Source organism: Leptodactylus fuscus, chromosome 1 (assembly GCF_031893055.1).
Source record: "Leptodactylus fuscus isolate aLepFus1 chromosome 1, aLepFus1.hap2, whole genome shotgun sequence".
NCBI classification, from domain to species: domain Eukaryota; kingdom Metazoa; phylum Chordata; class Amphibia; order Anura; family Leptodactylidae; genus Leptodactylus; species Leptodactylus fuscus.
The window spans coordinates 242,470,464-242,488,225 of record NC_134265.1 but is presented as its reverse complement, the minus strand read 5'-3'; the positions used below and the strand labels follow the sequence as shown (position 1 = coordinate 242,488,225).

Below are 17,762 nucleotides of genomic sequence, written 5' to 3'. Positions count from 1 at the left end.
TTTCAGAATATGGCTAACCTTGAGATCTCAAACGTACTATGGCAGAGTAGTTAGAAGTTTGAGAGAATGGTTTTTGCACAGATGGAGTGACTATGCAGTCATTACAAGCCCGCAACTTACATTACCATATGTAAATGTGACAGTTATGTAGATGAGAAATATTCAGGATCATATAACGCTTTAAATAAAATACAATATAAATGTACCAAAGTCCATTTTGTACAAAGCGACTTTAAAAAATTAAATTTAATGAGCAATATTGGATCTGTGTTAAACTTATTACAGAAAAGCATAGTTTCTGCATATTTTGCAATGATCGGAAAACAAAGGTTCCCTGTCGTCCTCAACAGCGGCACAATGTGGGGGTATTTCTGCCCCTGTGTGCTGGTAGGACAGGCGGATATTTAATTAGCCAATCAAATGCGTGGCAGGCCCTATAAGAGGGCACAAGAACCTCCCCTCTGCGTGTTTTTTTCTGTCCTGTGTGGACAGAGGACAGGTGGGAGGACTTGTGTCCTCTTAGAGAAGCTCAGCAGGATCACTCACCTCCTGAGCGGTTGTTTTTTTCTTGTCACCTTCTGTGCCCTGCGGGGAGAAGGTGCTTGTTAGCCATGTGTGGCTACCCCCCTCTATCCCCCCTGCCCCCCCTCTCCTCCGCTTCCCCTGCTCCTTGTGACTTACCTGACATTTTGGTGAGAGTCCGGGGACTCCGCATGCCGCCTCTGGTGGCCGCGCGGACTGCCGGCGGGTGGAACCACACTGTTGTGTATCCTGTTCCCCGCCGGCCGCTGTAAGCGCGCACTTCCGGTTTCGCCGGAAGTATCATAGCGCCATGGCAACGGCCTGGCGCTGGCGGCCGCTCACTCAGGGAAGATTCAGGCCTTATTAAAGGCCGGAAAAGACGGGGAGATGTGGGGGTAAGTGCCCGTGTTAAGGGCCTCTTGGTGGGGGGGAATGTATATCTTTGCAGACCCCTGATTACAGGGTTAGTTGTCTGGGCAGGTTGCCTCACCTGCTTTGATTGTGGCTCCGCCCACTTCCAGCCGGCCAGAATTAAGAGGCTGGCTGGCCTGGTGTCAGAGACCTTCCTGCAGTATCTGCTGAAGGCGTGCGATTGTGGTGTTCATTGATCTTGAACTCTTTTCCAGTTTGCAAACTTTATTGGGATCCGTCACCTCGCTGTTCGGTCTACAGGACCTGGTAAGATTTACCCTTTTTTTAAAAAGCTGGTATGATGTCATGGTGACAGTGTTGCATGGTCTATTATCTCTCTCTGTAGGATATGTCATCCTCTACTACCCCTCCTGGGGATGGTAGGAGGAAAACCTCTTCCAAGAGGAAACATCTTTCCTGCTTCGATTGCAACACACCGCTCCCTGATGGTAGGTAGCGGCTTGAAAGGTTGTGCCCTGCGGGGTACTACTGGTCCTATAACTTGCCTATTTTCAGGCTATGAGTGGGCCCGTTGTCGCGGGTGCAGAGGTCCTCCACCTGTGGAGCCCTCTCCCAGAGATATGATGGCATGGGTCAAGGAGATGGTGAGTTTGGGCATCGCTTGGGTAAATAGTTTTTCCCTTGCTTGTACTCTCCTTTTTGTTTTGCAGGATGATTCCCTCAAAGGGATCCATTGCACCTTGTCTCAGCTCACCAGGAGACCATGCTCTGAGCTCCGTTCCTCGTCTCTCCCCCCCCCCTTGTAACACCTGTAGGTGGCAGAGGATGATTCCTCCGAGGACGACTCAGTTATTCCAGCAGAACTGCGTTCCATTATGAACAAACGGGCAGGCTGCTGAAGTCCATCCGGTCTACAGTGGGCCGAGATGTTGACGGGGAAGCCTCCACGTCTGCCTCTGGGGGACATATTGCCTTCCATGCGGACGCCACGCTGACCGACCTTATGGCGCAGCAGTGGAAACAGCCAAAGAAAGGACATTCGCTTTCCAGGATCTTCAAGAGTTTGTTTCCTGTTAACACTACCCAGTGGGATTCCTGGGGGCCTCCCCCGAAGGTGGATTTGGCCGTAGCAAAGCTGTCCCGCAGAACCCTGGTGCCCTTGGAAGATGGTTCAAATCTTCAGGACCCTCTGGATCGTAGGGTGGACTCCGTTCTGAAGAAGGTCTACTCAGCTTCCTCCGCGCAAGCCTCTGTGGCCATAGCCTCCTCTATGGTTGGTGACTTTTTGCGCAACCGCTTAGCCGCCTTGGAGCGGGATATAGACTTGGGCGTAGACAGAGATGAGATTCTGGCCTCTATGAAAAGAGTTCATAGGGCTGCAGATTATTTGGCGGAATCCTCCTGCCATCAATTAAAAATCTCCGCCAAATCTATGGCGTTGTCTACTGCGGCCCGTAGACCCCTTTGGCTAAAGCCTTGGCGGACAGATTTTGCGTCTAAAGCAGCACTCTGTGCTCTCCCCTTTGAGCCGGGAAGGGTGTCTGGCCAAAGCTTAGACGCCATTATGGAGGGATTAGCTGAAGGTAGGGGAAGGTCCCTACCTCAAGCATCCAGGGGCAGACGTGCTCCCTCTAGAGGCAGAGGTTCTTCCTCTAATTATAGACGCCCTTCCCAACAACGGCGTTTTAGATATCGCCCTAGGGGAGCTGGTCGTGGCGCTTCCAAGGAGGACACCAAGAGGAAGCCTGAGTTTTGACGTGGGGCAGCTCCCTGTGGCCCCCCTTCCTGTGGGAGGACGTCTTTCCTCCTTTTCCAGAGCATGGTTCACCCATATCCAAGACCCATGGGTGTTGAAGATCATACAACACGGGTATCACATCGACTTTCATCTTCCACCTCCAGATCGGTTCGTTTCCACCCAAACTCTTCCACCTTCTCAGCAGGCCAGTCTAGAAGCCTTGGTTGCCGAATATGTTACCAAGGGCGCCCTGGAGAAGGTACCAGCCTCAGACCTCGGTCTGGGAGTCTACTCCCCCGTCTTTCTGGTCCCCAAGTTCACCGGGGGCTGGAGGATGATAATAGATCTGAGGTACCTCAATCGGTTTATCAGGAAGAGGTCATTTCGAATGGAAACCGTGGATTCCGTGGCTGTGTTTCTTCAGCCAGGAGAGGTGATGGTTACCCTCGATTTGAAGGACGCCTATCTACATGTCCCCATTGCTCATTTCCACAGGAAGTTCCTCAGGATTGCCGTCGCTATGGCCGGCCACAGGGAGCACTATCAATTCACAGCTCTGCCATTCGGCATCACATTCGCCCCACTGGTATTCACCAAGGTGATTTCTCCGGTCGCCGCGGCCCTCAGACTTCAGGGTCTTTTCATCGTCCCTTATCTAGACGACTGGCTACTGAAAGCTCAGTCTCCTGCTGCCCTCCTCCAGCAGCTCAACCTTGCCATCAACTTCCTACAGGAGTTAGGATTATCAATTGGGAGAAGTCCGAAATCGTTCCATCCACCTGAAGAAAATTCCTCGGATTTATAGTGGATTCAGAAGCGATGCAGATCTTCCTCTCCAGTCCAAGGAAGGAAAGAATCCAAGCCAGTGCACGATTCCTATTGCGCACTCGGCAGGTAACCATCCGGACCGCCATGAGAGTCCTGGGCCTGATGTCATCCTCGGCCAGGGCAGTGCCTTGGGCTTTATGGCATTTGCGTCCCCTGCAGATGGAAGTGTTGAGAACCTGGAACAGGTCTCCACGGGGATTGCACAAGAAGATCTGCCTTTCTCCCGCTACCCGTCTTTCCCTCAGATGGTGGATACACCTGAAAGACGGAAGGTCCACGGTCCCGACAGTGTGGACCCTGTTGACAACAGATGCATCCCAGTGGGGATGGGGAGCCCATTGTCAAGACAAAACTGTACAAGGACGATGGAGATGTCCGGAGCTGGGGTCATCCAATCTCAAGGAACTCAGAGCAGTGTACCTGGCCCTAGTACACTTTGCCCCAGAATTGAAAGGCAAGTCTGTCAAAAACCGATCAGACAATATGACGGTGGTAGTCTATATAAACAAACAAGGGGGCACCAGGTCACCAACCTTGCTGAGAGAGACGAATCTCATATTTGCCTAGGCGGAGAAGAATCTGGTCCAGTTATCCGCTGTTCACATAAAGGGCTCCCTGAACATAGTAGCGGATCAGCTGAGTCAGGGTATTACCGTATCAGGAGAATGGTCTCTCAATCCAGACGTATTTCAACAGATCGTCCAGAGATGGGGTCTCCCGGAGGTCGATCTTATGGCTACCCGACTCAACGCCAAGGTGGGGACCTTCTGCTCTCTGTACCAGGAGGACAATCCCTTGGCGGTGGATGCCCTGTCCATCCCATGGAGGTTCAGGCTGTTTTACATATTCCCTCCAATTCCAATCATATCGAAGGTATTGATAAAAATAAGACAGGACCAAGCCTCGGGAATAGCCATAATCCCGTTCTGGCCAAAAAGGGCTTGGTTTGCTCAGCTCATACAAATGAGTCAGGGCATATATTGGAGGCTTCCCCCACTCCCAGACCTGGTAACCCAAGGAGAGCTGAGATGCCAGGATCTGAGGAGACTCAACCTGACAGCCTGGAGGTTGACCAGTCCCTATTGAGAAATAGAGGACTGTCACAAGCCGTCTTGAAGACCCTATCCAGCGCCAGAGCAGATTCGACTAACAGGAACTACCGTCGAATAGGTAACATCTTTAATGCCTGGTGTCTGCAGCATCAAGTGGACTCCACCGATCCCCCTACGGAGGCGATCCTGGACTTCCTTCAAGACGAACTAGACAGAGGTCTTGCTGCGGCCACACTCAAGGTACACGTAGCGGCCCTGTCCGCCTATCTGGGGAGGCGTTTGTCTCAGGATCCTTTAGTGAGCACCTTTATTAAAGGGGCAACTAGGCTGAGACCGGTGGTAAACACCCCTGTCCACCAATGGGACCTTATTCCGGTCCTGAACGCCCTATGTGGCCAGCCATTTGAACCTCTGGAAGAGGTCTCCCTCAAGTCGCTAACCGGCAAAATGGCGCTGCTATTGGCAGTCACACCTGCCAAACGCGTTAGTGAACTACAAGCTTTGTCCGCTGAGGAGCCATATACCACCTTTTTCTCTGACCATGTACAGCTTAGGTTCCTCCCTGGGTTTCGTCCCAAGGTGCCATCTGCTGTAAACAGGAACCAACTGATTTCCCTTCCAGTATTTTTTCCGTTCCCTTCTTCTGCTGAAGAAGAAAGATGGCACAAGCTGGATGTGGTTAGATGCCTGCAGATCTACTTGCAGCGCACTCGCCCCTTTAGGTGGACTGAAAACCTGTTAGTCAGCTACACGGGGAAAAACAAGGGCGCCAAAGCCGCCAAAGCTACAATATCCCGGTGGGTTACCGAGACTATTAGAGTCGCCTATACCGCCCAAGGGCTGTCGGCTCCATCTTTCCTTCATGCCCATTCAACCAGGGCAGTGTCCACTTCACGGGCAGAAAGAAGTGCTTTGTCTGTGGACCAAATATATGCAGCTGCCTCTTGGGCATCTGAATCCACCTTCATTCGGCATTACCGCCTGAAGGACCAAGTGGCAGATTCCACTGCCTTTGCCCAGACCAGTTTAAGTTCGGTCATGGGTTTGTCCCACCCATCTTGGGGACCTGCTTGCTATATCCCCACATTGTGCCGCTGTTGAGGACGACAGGGAACGAGTGATTATGAAGATAATCTTGTTTCCCTTAGTCCTAACAGCGGCACAAGATTTCCCACCCTGGGTATCATATCTTATGTATAAAACTGTATATAAATGTAATGGAGGTACTTTTGTATTTACACGCAGAGGGGAGGTTCTTGTGCCCTCTTATAGGGCCTGCCACGCATTTGATTGGCTAATTAAATATCCGCCTGTCCTACCAGCACACAGGGGCAGAAATACCCCCACATTGTGCCGCTGTTAGGACTAAGGGAAACAAGATTATCTTCATAATCACTCGTTTTATTTATTAATTGCAGTCAGGGGCGTAAATACCGGGGTAGCAGTGGGGGTCAGTCGGTTGGAGTCTTCAGCGGGGGAAGTCATTTGGTCGGGGGGGGGGGGGGGGATGTCAAAAGTTTACCACGGGGCCCCGCCATTCCTAGTTACGCCATTAAGTGCAGTAAAGGCTCTCTGTGCAATCATACCTAGAGTTATATTTTGCAACATATTTAAATGATGATGAACATATATTCAACAATCATGTTTTGCTTTATTCTGCATAACCTATTGTGTTTAATGTGAAATTATTTTCTATTTTCATGGAGGCTAATTAGCATATTAATAAAAATTGACTCATTCAAAAACCACTGATGTGATTTACATAAAAAAGGTACAGGTGGAATAGCCTTTCTAAAGGCTATGCAAGTATATGTTTAGTTAAAAATGACTTTTCCCAATGAAAAAGCCCCTTTAACCCCTTCCCGCTGATGGCACTTTTTGACTTCCTGACCAAGCTCGATTTTTCAAAACTGACATGTGTCACTTTATGTGGCAATAACTTTGGAACGCTTTAACTTACCAAAGTGATTTTGAGATTGTTTTTTCGTAACACATTATACTTCATGTTAGTAGTAAATTTTGGTTGATATGTTCTGTGTTTAGTTATGAAAAAATAGGAAATTTGTTGGACATTTTGAAAAATATGCATTTTATAAAGTTTGAAAATGCATTGCATACAGATAGTCAGACCGCCAAAATTATATGTCGGCATCAAACTTTAGTCACCCTTTTATTTTTTGCGGACATTAGAAGGTTTACAAGTGAAACAACAATATTCAAAATTGGGACTAATCCAGTTATGAAGGGGTTTTGAAAGACCCTTGTATTAACCCCCCCCCCCATAAATCAAACCATTTTCAAAACTGCACCCCTTAAATAAGCCAAAACAACATATACCTAGTATTTTAACCCTATAAGTGCTTAACAGGAAATAATACAAAATGGAGGTGAAATTTTCAAATTTGACTTTATTTTACTAATATTTTCGTTTAGCCCTAGAATTTGCACATTCACAAGGGGTTAAAGGAGAAAATGCATCCCACAATTTGTTATGGAAGTTCTCCAGACTACCATGGTACCCCACTTGTGGGTGTAATCTAATATATGGACGCACAGTGAGACGCAGAAGGGAAGGCGCGCCAAGGAGCTTTTAGAGGGCAGATCTGGCTGTGATCAGTTTCAGGAACCATGTCTCATTTACAAAGCCCTTGAGGAGTCAAAACAGTGGAAACCTCTAGAAAGTGACCCCATTTTGAAAACCGCACCCCTCAAAGAATTTATCAAGTGATGTAGTGAGCATTAGTAACCCTGAAGTGAATATGTAAGCTGTGCGGAGTAAATTGGGCACACCAAATCCCATTCTATTTTCCCACTAGCTCCTATGACACGGACGGGGAAGAGGGGCATTCTGGGGGATCAGCGCTGGTGTCTTCTCTATCATAAGCTCTAAATATGGGGTGTCACCTGAAAACGCTCGCACAGCTTATACATTTCCTTCTAGTCGCAGTCACTTATGTCCTAATGATTTGGCGACTTTTGGGGTTTTTGTCTTCACATTGTACAAGCTAGATTTTTTTTTAATTTTCTGGCAAAGTGGCCATATGATGGCTTGGTGTTTGCGGTATTAGATGTGCTTTTCAATGCCACCATTTTGGGGCCTGTAACTTATACATTTTATTAACTCTTTCTGGGTGGGATGTAAAAGGAAACATCAATTCTGACATTGCTTTTTAGCATTTATTTTTTTTCCCATGCAGCGTACACTATAAGTAACGTGTTACCTTTATTCTGCGGGTCGGTACGGTTACGGCGATACCTCATTTATATTATTTTTTAATGTGTTGCTATTTGTGCAAAAATAAAATTCAATTTAGGGAAAAAAATCAATTATTTTTGCATTGCCATCTTCTGAAAGGCATAACATTTTTATTTTTCAGTAGACAGAGCTGGTTGAGGGCTTATTTTTTGAAGGATGACCTCAGCTTTATATTGGTACCATTTTGGTTTTCATCTGATTAATTGATTACTTTTTATTGAACATTTTCTAAGGGAAAGGTGGTAAATAATTATTTTGTGCGGTTTTCTACATTTTTTTTTTTTTTTTATGACGTTCACCGTTTGGGTTAAATAATGTTTTAATTTTATTGTTCAGGTTATTACGGACGCGGTGATACCAAATTTGTAATGGTTTTTTTTTCTATTTTTCTTTATTTTACATAATAAAACATTTTATATGGGGAAAAAGGGATTTTTGGGGCTTTATTTATTTCTAATTTATTTTAAACTTATTTAAACTTTTTTATTTTTACTTTTTTTTTCACTTTTTTTTTTTTTGTCCCCATGGGGCATTGAAGCAGTGATCGGCTGATCACTGCTTCACTAGATATACGCTGCAATACACGTGTTACACGTGTATTGCAGTGTATAGGAAGCTGTCAGCCTGTGTAGACGCACAGGGCTGACAGCTTCCTTTTGGGCAGGATCAACCAGGTACGAGGAGGGGATAAGTGATGGGGCAGACCCAGGGTCACTGATCAAACCCCGGGCTGCCTCCTACGAACATTGGCACCCCCTGAAACCGGGGGGGGGGGGGGGTGCCGATCGACACCATAGCATATCAAAACCCTGGAGATGCCGGCGGTCATGTTTGACCACCGGCATATCAGGGGTTAACACCCGCGATCGGACCCGGTTCCGACCTTGGGTGTTACAGGGTAATGTCACCCGTACCATACTCTGTATGTTACGGCTGACACTCGCAGGGCATGGTGCGAACACAGGTTCTGTGTGCGCACCATGCAGCCGCCGTACTAGTTTGGTGGTTTGCGGGAAGTCCTTCCCGGCAGCACCGTACTATTACGGCGGATGTCGGGAAGAGGTTAAAGCTCCACAAAATAAAGGCTAATATAAGTTGATAATGCACCCTTCACACAGATAGACCAAAAAAAGCACTTTACTATTTATTTATTTTTTGGTCCCTCTTTAAACCTACAATCTTTAGATGCCATGTCCCATAGACACCAATACAACTCTATTGCAGTCTATGGGACTTTTGCCAGCCATATACCAGCCCCAATTGCTATATTTTTATCACACACCTGGAATGGCAAAGGTAGGGGGCTTATTTTAACATAGAAGAGACATCACTGAATGCAATGTACTATTATGGCGGATGTCGGAAAGGGGTTAAAGGGAACCTGTCAGAAGGTTTTTTAATTAAAAACTGACCTAGTCATGTGCGTGATCAGGTAATTCCCTTTGCATTGCCATCCCCTATAATCTTTCTATTGCAGTAAAGTTATAAATCTTTAAAAGCATAAAAAGTCATATGTAAATGAACCTAAGTTGTCACGGTGGGTGGGAGCAGCTTCAGGCTAGTCATCCTATTCTCTTGCTATTCATGTCTTGTGGATATGATTGACATCTCTTGTGATGTCAGGGAGTGAGGGGACTTTGAAGGCAATATCAGTTAAGCTCAGGCAGTGTGAATAGCAAACTGACTGTATGACTAAACTGAAGCTGTTCCCCAATTAATTAGGTTCATTTATATATGATTTTTTTTATGCTTCAATCACTTATAACTTCACTTTGTTTCCACAGAAATATTACAAAGGAGCGCCAATGGTAAAGGAATGACTTGATCCTGCACATGATGGGACCAGTTTATGTAGAAAACTCCTGACAGGTTCCCTTTTGCTTTTTTGCATTGCAATATTTTAACCAACACAGTTTCTTTTTTAATAATTTTATATAAATTCATATATTTACTTTCTTAAAGTTAATCATTGATTTTTATTGCAAAATTAGCCAACAGAATACCAATGTCTGTTTTTCTTCCACTCAACTCTTTTTGTTGGGGCTAAAACTAAAGGTCAGGGTTGTGCGGCCCTTCTCCAAAGCCTCAAAATTAATCATTCACCTATATTGAGCTGTGTGTAATATATAAAGCTAGGGTTAGATACATGTATGTCTTCACACTTTTTGGAAGTAAAGCCATAAAAATGAAGAGACTGATTTTCCTTATTTTCATCATAGGTCTCAGCCATGGTGACCCTAGAGGTAAGAGAGAAACATATTTACTATATGACCCTAACAAGTGGTGAGTAATTTTAATTGGCATTCTACAAATGACTCATCGTGTGCTGAACAGTTTATATATGTGGGTCACACTACTATGGCACACCAGATAAGGCATCTAGATACTTCACAGCTAGACTCAATGTCATTTGTGATGCAGAATGTCAATGGTTGTAAAATACAAATAACACACTGATAGTATTTCAAAGTTTGTTAAATGTATTTAACGTATATAATATAGATAGATGTATGAAAAAATAAGATAAATCAGTAGACAAACACAAAGGTGTCAGCCCCAGGGAACAGACAATAGCCCCAATAAATAGACAATTGAAAAAGTCACGCAGCCTGGTTGCACTTTATTGAGCTATACCAGCCATTTCATGTATCTATTTAGATAGATGGATGGATGGATGGATGGATAGATAGATAGATAGATGATAGATAGATAGATAGATAGATAGATAATGTAACAGTGCAATCTATTGTTTTATATGAAACCTACCACATTATCTTAACTCAGTTATCACAATCCATTATGTAAGCAGCACAAAATCTCTAAACTTAGATGGTTCTTTTTAAATGTAGCTATATCATAGTATATTAGCTATAGTAAATAGGATTTCAATCACATATATCAAGTGTAATCCTCCTGAAAACCCTACTGATCCATAAAATAACCATGGTCACATTACTTTTAATGGGTTATCATATCCCATAAAGTGAAGGCATATTGTGAGAATATATATATTACAAGATATTACTGGGTAAGAACTGTATCCCTTACTTTGTATCCCATGCCCCAGATAACTGCACAGTCTAGGTCATATTCTGATCGCTGGAGGTACCAGCAGTCAACCCCCAAAGATCAATCAGGTATAGCATATACTAGAATGTACCATCAATAGTTTTTGCAAGTACTAGAACACGCTGTATAAGATCCTTATACTTAGGGCTTATTCGGACATCTATTTTAAACGGTTGTATGATGTTAGTATTCATCACGGACTGCACACAACACAACCCTACTCATTATTGGGCCATTCACTGTCAGTGGTTGATCAGTCAAAAACATTTTTTATTTGCTATGCTTTTTAGTTTTTCTGGGTCATTGAAAGATGGTCCGTGCACAGATGCCATCCTTGTGCTCTCTGCTATCTTCACTGACCCATAGACCTAAATGGACATCTATGGTCCTCAAAACAGATTAAAATAAAGCATGTCTCCAATCTTTTTCCAAGGATCAAAACAAGATGCCTGCATGTGCCCATTGTCAGTGAGTGGAGTCCATAATTCATCCGGACATCACACATCCATATGCTGTATAATGGATGCATGGATACTCCAAGTATATTCACACACAGTAGATTTGTTGCAGAAACATCATTAACTAAAAATCAATACCAATACAACATAGAACACAGAATACACAAGTGTTGCAGAGTTTTCATTGTATCACTACAGTTTGTTTTTTGACATATTTTGCAGCTTACAGATATCTGAAAAGTATCTTATTATGTGATTACATTTTGCAGAAATATCTTGTTACACCATGCTGCCTAAGGTCTTGCTATTAGTTATAGCATGCTCACTGTTTGTACAATCTATATATTGTTATTATTCGGCCTCTTATTGCCTGCTGTTATAGCTGTTAGATTATCTGCCTATCGTACAGTTTATTAGATTTTATGGCAACGGCCAAATAGAAGTCTCCAGCTGTGAATGGGCATCTATCGAAAACAACTGATAAGTCTCATGTGCAACGTGAAATAGCCAGAAGAAAATCGAATAATAAATAATGAGTGAGAAATTGCTAGTTTATGCCATAATGTTTCTAAAGTCAATGTGTTCACACATGCACTGAGCAGCAGGGAAAATGTTAGTCCATCAGCAGCCATTTTGTAATATTTCTGTTTTAATCCTTTCCTGCTGCAGCCATTTTTTTACTTTTATTTGCTACTCCCCACCTTCCAAAAGCCATATATTTTTTGCCGTTGACATAGCTGTATGTAGGCTTAATTTTTGCAGGACAATTCATACTTTGTCTTGGTACCATTTAAAATGACGTCATCTGTATTCTATGGGTCCGAACTATTACTGAGATAACAGAGGTTTGGGGCTTTTTTTTTTTTTTTAACCCCTTTTAAAAAAAAATTCAAAGCTAGGAAAAAATTTTTCTTGGGGTCGCCATATTCTGAAACAGGGCTGCATAAGACATCTTTTTTTTTTTTTTTTGTGGCACCAGACATACTTTTTATTTATGTCATTTTAGGATATTTCTATTTTAAGTCAAAATTTTAAAGGTGTCAAAACAGTGAAAAAATGATTTTCTCTATTGTTTTTCCTGCTACTGTGTTCACCATATATTTTTAGAAGTTTGTAGAATGGGCATTTTCCTAATTATTACCTAATATGTGTGAGTGTCTTTTTAGTTACTTACTTTATTTTTATATCTGATGTAGGGAAATGGAAGTGTTATAAAAATGTATTAATTACTTCTTTTTTTTTACTTTTTTTTTTTTAAAACTTCTCGCTCCTGGGGCCAGCAGTTTTCTCTATTTACCCAAATTCGCAAATAGGGTTTTTTTTTTCTTTAAATGGATGTTTCTGTTACCGTGGACTGTCTGTTCTTTCTGTTACACCTTCTAGTCTGTATTTGTAGTTCTGAGTAAATATTTGTGAGACTGAAGTCCAGGGCAAAACTAATAAACCGCTTTTAAGTCCTTATATTTTTCATTAATATTATTCAATACAAGTAACATTGTGGCAATGTTATGTAAAAGGCAATAACATTTTGTTTAATAACTTAACAGGTCATATAGTGTATTAAATAAATCAATAGACATGGTGTGGCCACTCACTGAGCAATAGCAATACAGTATTTTGTATCTATATATCATCTGTACATGAAAAATGAAAGATGACAACTGGCCAACGCCAATACAAGAATCCATAAATACCCCTTTACTGGAAAATGTAGCAGTTTTCTACATTGAACATTTCTGTGTTACCCCTGTTACCGTATGTGGATAAATTGTGTAAAGATATTATATTTCTTTGGCTTTTTCACTTCTTTCTCTGGATGTCAATCATACCTACATAAAACCTGGTGTCTTCCATATAGATATAACAGAGATAGTAAGTTCGCAGAGGAAAACGCTGCATACTTTCTGGGAAAAGCGCTGTGGAAAAAAACAGTATGCGTTTCTGTCGCAGTCTTTTTCGTAGCGCTTTTTGGTTGCGGTTCACTACATGGGGTCTTAGCCTTGAGCAATGAATATTGTTATATTATTGTTACAGACAGTGTCTGAGCCATACACATGTATCTTCTGTATGTCCTGCTCAAACAGGTAGCAGTGGCCATTTTTGTTTGTCCAAGACAAAATTTGATCACTTTTATTCAAATAATTAATAATTTGGAATATTCAGGATGAACCTGATTTGCCAAATCTGTAGATGTGACTCTAACAAGCTGTGCACATGGACTGTTCATTACATGACCATGGACTGATTTTTTTTTTATCAACTAAATAGTTAAATGAATGACAGCAAGCAGAGATCTAGAAAACCCTGAGGAATTGATACAGAAAGTATATTGGAAAACTGTACAACTTTTCATTATGCAAACAATAACATTTGTCACTCAACATTGGTCTGAACCTGGACATTCCTTTAAAGTCACACATATACTGAAAAAAGAGACAAATCAAATGAGTAGTTAGGCTTTCTTTACCATTGGCAGTGGCTGGTTGATACATTTCTTGGCACCTAGGACATTAGCTGTACCTCTACAGAACACAGATGCTATTGCACTATTGTCACAGGGCCCCTAGCCCTACAGGCCCCCTTGTCACACAAAGTCTTACTACACTTATCTCCTGCTTTACACATAACAGCTGTGGCATGCGGCATGTCTGCCTTGAATCCTCCTGCCCTGTCTTCTCCTCTCTAGTGCTTGAGATAACCAAATACAGGAGACAATGGAGGAGATTCATATGTTATCACACACCATGGCCATGCCATATTGCATTGTTCTTCTAAGCCAGTTGAATAAGTCAGGATTTGTTTTAGAAAATATAGTAAATATGAATAAATAAATATATTAGTGTAATGCTAGACACTGAGCATAGGCTGTGAAGGAACTGATAAAAATGGCTTATTATGGTCTAGCTGCTAGAATTGAAGAATCCTTCCATGCCTCCCACATGTTGTTTCTACTGATTTTTATATATTGTGGCCTATGAACCTTTAGCTAACCCCCCCCCACCCCACCCCCCGGTGAGATTCAGAATTGATCAATTGTAGGGTGTTTTGCAATATCAGGAGAAAGTAGAATAATGTAATAACACGTTTTAGAAGATAATACCGATGCTTATTTGTTCACATACTGTAAAAGACTTTACACATACAACACCTTTTTCCACGGCCCAGACAATTCCACCATCATATTACTGCCAACTAGTGAAATAAATAAAAAATAGAGCCCATAAGCACATAAAAATGAACTTGGCAAGAGGAAGAAATGGTTTTCCTTTTTTACTACTTCTTATTGTTAGTGGATAAATAAATATTTTCCTCAAGGGAAATCAATTGTGTGACTAAACAGCCAAGGAATTCACAAATAAGTATTTCCCTCTACAAGGAGCTCTTGACTCATTTCATTGCTCTATAAAAACAACTATATCCCTCCAGCATTTTTGACCAGTCCTATTTTGCAGTCAGCAATGACTTCTGTTGATCTCTTATCATTGCAGATTTAGATCAAGAAGAAAACTTTGATCAATATTATAAAAAAGGAAATGCAGTTAATAAAACGAAAAAATTTGTAAGCACAGTCGTAAATAAGATGTTTCTGTTTTACTTTTGTTATCACGCTCTTTCCCTTTTTCTCAAAATTTTCAGCGGCGCATCAATCTAATACAGTCCTATGAAAAAGTTTGGGCACCCCTATTAATCTTAATCATTTTTTGTTCTAAATATTTTGGTGTTTGCAACAGCCATTTCAGTTTGATATATCTAATAACTGATGGACACAGTAATATTTCAGGATTGAAATGAGGTTTATTGTACTAACAGAAAATGTGCAATATGCATTAAACCAAAATTTGTCCGGTGCAAAAGTATGGGCACCCTTATCATTTTATTGATTTGAATTCCCCTAACTACTTTTTACTGACTTACTGAAGCACAAAATTGGTTTTGTAACCTCAGTGAGCTTTGAACTTCATAGCCAGATGTATCCAATCATAAGAAAAGGTATTTAAGGTGGCCAATTGCAAGTTGATCTCCTATTTGAATCTCCTCTGAAGAGTGGCATCATGGGCTACTCAAAACAACTCTCAAATGATCTGAAAACAAAGATTGTTCAACATAGTTGTTCAGGGGAAGGATACAAAAAGTTGTCTCAGAGATTTAACCTGTCAGTTTCCACTGTGAGGAACATAGTAAGGAAATGGAAGACCACAGGGACAGTTCTTGTTAAGCCCAGAAGTGGCAGGCCAAGAAAAATATCAGAAAGGCAGAGAAGAAGAATGGTGAGAACAGTCAAGGACAATCCACAGACCACCTCCAAAGAGCTGCAGCATCATCTTGCTGCAGATGGTGTCACTGTGCATCGGTCAACTATACAGCGCACTTTGCACAAATAGAAGCTGTATGGGAGAGTGATGAGAAAGAAGCCGTTTCTGCACGTACGCCACAAATAGAGTTGCCTGAGGTATGAAAAAGCACATTTGGACAAGGCAGCTTCATTTTGGAAACAAAAATTGAGTTGTTTGGTTATAAAAAAAAGGCGTTATGCATGGCGTCCAAAAAGAAACAGCATTCCAAGAAAAACACATGCTACCCACTGTAAAATTTGGTGGAGGTTCCATCATGCTTTGGGGCTGTGTGGCCAATGCCGGCATCGGGAATCTTGTTAAAGTTGAGAGTCGCATGTATTCCACTCAGTATCAGCAGATTCTTGAGAATAATGTTCAAGAATCAGCGACGAAGTTGAAGTTACGCCGGGGATGGATATTTCAGCAAGACAATGATCCAAAACACCGCTCCAAATCCTCAGGCATTCATGCAGAGGAACAATTACAATGTTCTGGAATGGCCATCCCAGTCCCCAGACCTGAATATCATTGAACATCTGTGGGATGATTTGAAGCGGGCTGTCCATGCTCGGCAACCATCTAACTTAACTGAACTTGAATTGTTTGTCCAAAATACCTTTATCCAGGATCCAGGAACTGATTAAAAGCTACAGGAAGCGACTAGAGGCTGTTATCTTTGCAAAAGGAGGATCTACTAAATATTAATGTCACTTTTCTGTTGAGGTGCCCATACTTTTGCACCGGTCAAATTTTGGTTTAATGCATATTGCACATTTTCTGTTAGTACAATAAACCTCATTTCAATCCTGAAATATTACTGTGTCCATCAGTTATTAGATATATCAAACTGAAATGGCTGTTATAAACACCAAAATATTTAGAACTAAAAATGATTAAGATTAATAGGGGTGCCCAAACTTTTTCATAGGACTGTATAAATAGATTTTCAAAGCTAAACATCTCTTTCATGTCATGGGATATCTACTCTTCTCAATGGATTCTTATGAGTCCGAAAAAAGTATTTTAATGAACAGTAGTCTGTGACGCTTTGTTAACACCAGCGCCCGATCTCCGTTTTCAGGTTTCCATCTTCTGCCGACAGAAGACAGAAACCTGGCAGACCGTGTCCAGCCATTAGTGCCGGTGAGCGTTTTGTGCTCTCCGCTGCAAGACCGGTTTTTTTTTTTTAGCCGAACACAAAGTCCTGCATGTCCGGTTTTGCCGTGGAGAGCACAAAACGCTCACAGGCGCTCACGGTCGGACACTTTCCAAACCCACTCAAATGAATGGGTTTGAAAAATAACTGCAGGTTTCCGTCTCCTGTTCAGTTTCGGGCAGGAAACGGAAACCTGCAAAACAGAGACCGGGGCGCAGATGTGAACGAGCCCTTACCTAGTTATGTAGTAAGTGCTTTTAAAAAATGACATATGCCCATCAAGCTCAACTATGATATGGTAGAGATGGGGCAACACGGGGGCTCAGTGGTTAGCACTGCAGCCTTGCAGCGCTGGAGTCCTGGGTTTGAATCTTAGCAGGAACAACATCTGCAAGGAGTTTGTATGTTCTCCCAGTGTTTGTGTGGATTTCCTCCCATTCTACAAAGACATACTGATAAAAAAAAGTACATTGTGATCCCTATATGGGGCTCACAATCTACATAAAAAACAAAAAAAACTATGGCATAGTAGAGGACATGGATGAAGGGAAGAGAGGAATAAACCATAAAAATTACTATTATGATAAACCCAGAAGAAGGAACGCAATGTATTGTGTAGGAAAGTTAGCTCAGTAGAAGCAGTGGTGCAGACCCAAACAGTCAAGACTGGGACACAAAGTATGCAGTAAACTGGTTTACTTAGAAAAAAACAGGAAAATAAATAAACCTTGACTTCAGGCACAAAATAAACAAAACTAAATACAGCCTTAACTTCAGGAAAACAAAAAACCTGCTCCTCTGAGCAACTAGCTAAACAGAACTGATAACCTAACTATACGAATGGCTTCTATCCAGCTGCATGAAGAAAACAAGTGCAATATTGCCTCACCGGACTCAGGGTTACAGGACAGAACCATACACCTCCTTTTCATGTCCATTGAACTGCACTGGAGTGCAAGAGCTGCAGACTTTTTCTG

At 42.3% G+C, this 17,762-nt stretch overlaps 1 protein-coding gene across 1 annotated transcript in view; it reads left to right on the top strand.

Moving 5' to 3' along the window:
• Positions 1–9,953: 9,953 nt before the first annotated feature.
• The window catches only part of GC (GC vitamin D binding protein), a 122,810-nt gene continuing 115,001 nt past the window's right edge, over positions 9,954–17,762 (top strand). Inside the window, exon 1 of the mRNA XM_075285249.1 lies at positions 9,954–10,011. Coding sequence (XP_075141350.1) covers positions 9,954–10,011 — 58 coding nt within the window. The remainder of the gene's footprint in view (positions 10,012–17,762) is intronic.